At 44.4% G+C, this 4119-nt stretch overlaps 1 protein-coding gene across 1 annotated transcript in view; it reads left to right on the top strand.

Annotated features, from left to right (window-relative positions):
* ap5s1 (adaptor related protein complex 5 subunit sigma 1) overlaps nucleotides 1-1189 on the top strand; it is a 3812-nt gene extending 2623 nt beyond the window's left edge. The window contains exon 3 of the mRNA XM_079752650.1: nucleotides 201-1189. Coding sequence (XP_079608776.1) covers nucleotides 201-329 — 129 coding nt within the window. The 3' untranslated portion in view covers nucleotides 330-1189. The remainder of the gene's footprint in view (nucleotides 1-200) is intronic.
* The last annotated feature ends 2930 nt before the right edge of the window (nucleotides 1190-4119 follow it).

Below are 4119 nucleotides of genomic sequence, written 5' to 3'. Positions count from 1 at the left end.
TCAGTTGAACATCTTTTTCAAAGATGACGTTACGTATACAAACTTTGATTTTTTAACTTTGAACGTAAGTTGACATTTGTTTCGAGGCGTTTGAAACTACTGCTAATCTTATGGGATTTGTCGTCCAACTGACCTATCTGGGAACCCCCTTGCTAAACCAGTTCTAACCAGTTCTCTCTGCCCCGGTTCCTCTGGTCCAGGTACTGCTGAAGGTGGATCGCATCGACTTCCTGCTGTCCAAGCTTCTTCCTCATGGCCAGCTCCTCTTCCTCAACCACCGCTTTACCCAGAGCCTGGAGAAGGACATAACCGCCTACATGGCGAAATAAAGAACTAATAACCGACGCCAATAGAACTATATCCACCATCAACCACTTTACTCTGAACCAGCTAGCCTTGTGTGATGGCCTCTTCCGAGCTAACGACTTTGCGTTGCTTACTCCCGTGAAATGAAGTCATCAGGCTATATGCGCAAGGCTAACAATGCTATTGTGGCACCGCCAACTGTTCTGAGGATAAGTGTCGTGATGCTTATGACGTTGGGATGCTAAGTGTCGCGATTCTATCCGTCTTTTGTGATGGCAAAGTTCTCAAAGTTCTTCAGAAACGAGGGGTTTCTCCAGACATTCAACCCTCAGCCAAGCTCTCACATGAAACCAGAGGCTTTGAGGGGCGACGTTCGTTTGACTGTTTTCAAGGTCCCCCTGTTTTCCCACCCGCTGTGATGCCGTTTAAAAACCGCTTATAAATGAACCCATTAGTGATGTCACAAGTGGGAGTGTCTCCGCCTCCAGATGACGGATGGATCAGCCTACCGGGCGCGAACTTGACGGCTAATCAATGGCACACCGGGTGGTAAAACAGGACCCCTTTAAGTGCTATTAAATCAATGTTTGATGACTTTAGTTTTTTTCTTGACGTGTCACCTCCTTAACCACGGGTAGTGACTGTCGCTTAAGGAGGGGGAACATCTAACCCCAGAGCTGTGATCCGTCAGCACGGAAAGAGAGAGAGACAAAATGGAGGACGACGAGGAGCTTGTGAGCTGAGAGTTGCTGGGAGGTTTTTCTGTAAAGTTAGATAAATTAATTCACACGGCGGTGCGGTCACCCAAGGACATCCTGGCTCGTTGTTTACCTGCGAGAAGAGCTCTGTTGACATGGAGACGGGCGATTCGCTGCCGCTCTCATTTCACTGTACTGTACTGTGAGATTACATTAAAATGAATTATGTTCAAGACTGGGAGGGAAGGGAGGGGGGGAAGACAGAACGGAGCTGTCGCAATCAATGTATTGAGGTCAGATATAATGTGATTTTAAATTGTGAAACAAATACCAGCCTTGGCAACATTGTCCACTTGCCTCTCTTTCTTTGAACACTCTCTAACGCAGAGTAACGACTCTCACACACTTTCTATCTCTCCCACACTCTCTCTTGCACACACTGTCTCTCGCACACACACACTGTCTCTCGCACACTGTCGCACACTCTCGCACACTCTGTCTCTCGCACACACTCTCGCACACTCACTCTCTTAGTCACGCCAGACGGCCTTGTTGGCAAGTCTGATCGGTAATATAATCAATAGGGCCTATAATGAATCAATCGGGTTCAATTTGGATGGGGGTGGAATGGCCCCGTAGTTGTGGAATGATCCAGAACTCACAGCTGGCCAGTCCACCCCTATTCGACCAAACATTAAATTTGGTCAAATACTTTATTGATTATTGTTGAATCATTAATAAAATATATAATATTGATTAATGACAAATGATATGTATTTTATAATGTTTTTACAAAAAAATGTCCCCCCTCAATCGCTCAAGTCATGATGTGTCGATACGACATTTGACATATCAGAAGGAGGGGGCGGGGTTAGCTTAATTGCCTAACTAAACAATTCATGAGTGGCGGGTAGAAAGAAAGAGCATCTCAACGTTTGTCTAGATCGGTAAGTTTTCCTTTTAACGACCAGCATAGGCTATCCAAAAACAAAGCAGACGGGTTACAACAGTAAAGTGGCTGTCACAGAACCAGTGAAATGACAATGTGTCCGTGTGCACGAACGCGTGTTTATTTGGACAACATCTGTTCTTCAGTTAAAACCGAAGCAGCTGCTCCAGCCAGTTATTCTGCAAAGTCACCAAGTGGGAAATTTGATAACAATGCTTAAAGTTGAGAGTGCTGACAATGGGTGTAGTGATAAATAATGCATTCATTATTGATGAATTTAACCTACCTAGATGAGTATGATACTGCACCAGGCAGTGCGTGTCCATATCCGCGGGAGGGCGCTGTTGCTCCGCAGTGGGCGACGCTAAAATATTGACATTAGGTCGGGGATTTTGGAAAATGAAAATATCGGTTTTCTAAGCCGTTTCAGTGATTCACTTTTTGAAAACGGTGTAATTCCCTTCAGGCCATGGTCCACTTCCCAAAATACCAACGTTTTGTCCAAGTAAACCGAACACGTTTGTGTTGTGTTGCTGCTGTTGTGATGTCAGAAAGGGCAGATGTTTGTGCAGTTCAAAACACCGCTGGTGGATTTTACAATCCAGTAGGCCCATTTCCACAGTTTTCACAACGGAAAAGTTATCTGCTTCAAAAAATAGATTTCTGACTCAGGTAAGCCTACACTCGAATTGCGGCAGTAAATTAGTCGGCCTAATGTCTAACAGTAGATGGCAGTGTGTAGACGGCTTCATAACCGCTTGACTGAAAAATGCTGGTAACCAGACAACATTTAAATAGCCCTGATACTGAAATAGTTTAAAGAAACTGAGAGCATCAAAGCAATCATTTCTGGGATTGTGTGTGCACTTTGTAACTGCATCTGATTGCTTGTGCCTGTAAAAGCATTCCATCCCCTTGTTTGAAGGACGGCCGTGTTCATGCTTGATTACGCCAACTGGTTAATTTATGTTCAATAAGTACAGCCGTATGCATTGTGTATTGATCCCTATGGCATTTGAATCACATGTCCGTTCCAAGGCAATGCTTTCCAGCAGAATGTACACAAACAAGTCCCAGCGCGTTGCAAAACCTATTATCTGCATTTCTTTCTACATTCCGAACATGCAACGAATGTTGATTAAACCCGGCCGAAGTGTGTGTGTGTGTGTGTGTGTTTGCACATTGGCGCACAACACACTAGGAATGTATAAATATCGTTTATTTCCCACAAGGACTTTGAGTTCAAGCTGAGTTCTGGTCTGATATTGGTTGGTCCTGGCGTCTACCTGTAGCATCCTTGAGCAAGATGACCCCTGACCACCACCTGCTCCCTAAGGGCCCGCCTCTGCATTCACCGCCCGTCTCCGTACATAAAAGCATCTGCTGAACGGTAACTCGTGTGGTGGCCCTGCTTTACAACACAACGACCAGCGGCCATGATCCAGAAGATGTGGTCGTTGGGTGGCTGGCAGTGGGACTGGTGGGACGTCAGGACCCAGCCGGGGGGATAAGGGGGGAGTGGGCTTCATGGTTCCTCCTAGGCCGCGGAGTGCTGGGCCGGGTCGGAGCCAGCGAGTGGTTCTGAAGATGGCTCTCTTACCGGAGGAACCGGTTCTGCTCGTACAGCCGGGCACCTTCCAGTAGAGCCGCTCGATTATGGAGACAATCATAATCACGATTATTTTGGACAATATTGAAATCGGTGTTATTCAAACAATGATTTTTGAGTTTGAAGACATGATGCGTTTATTCGGCATTTCTCTCCAAAAAGAACTCTTCCTTCCAAAAAGAACAGAAATTTCACCTTAAAAAAATACACAAGCTGTTCAAATAGAAAATGTTCAAATTGAAAATAATGAACAAATATGTATCCAGCTGTTCTGCAATTTATATAAAACATTTAATGATTAAAATAAATACACAAAAGAATAAAATAATTAAATCTTTTCAACTAGATTATACTGGTATGGAGATAGTTTAACAAAAGAATCAAAATCACTGATTAATTGCACAGTCCTTCCTTCCAATAGTTGTGTCAGTAGTAGACTGAAGCACTGATTAAGACCGCTGCAGATTACAGCTGATGAATAAAGATAGACCTCAATATAAACCAACCATTATAGCGTCCGATAAACTCGCCTTTGCTGACTTGATTTCCCAAACTCA

The sequence above is a fragment of the Pollachius pollachius genome (assembly GCF_949987615.1).
Source record: "Pollachius pollachius genome assembly, chromosome: 15".
NCBI lineage: Eukaryota > Metazoa > Chordata > Actinopteri > Gadiformes > Gadidae > Pollachius > Pollachius pollachius.
This window is presented reverse-complemented; position numbering and strand designations above follow the sequence as displayed.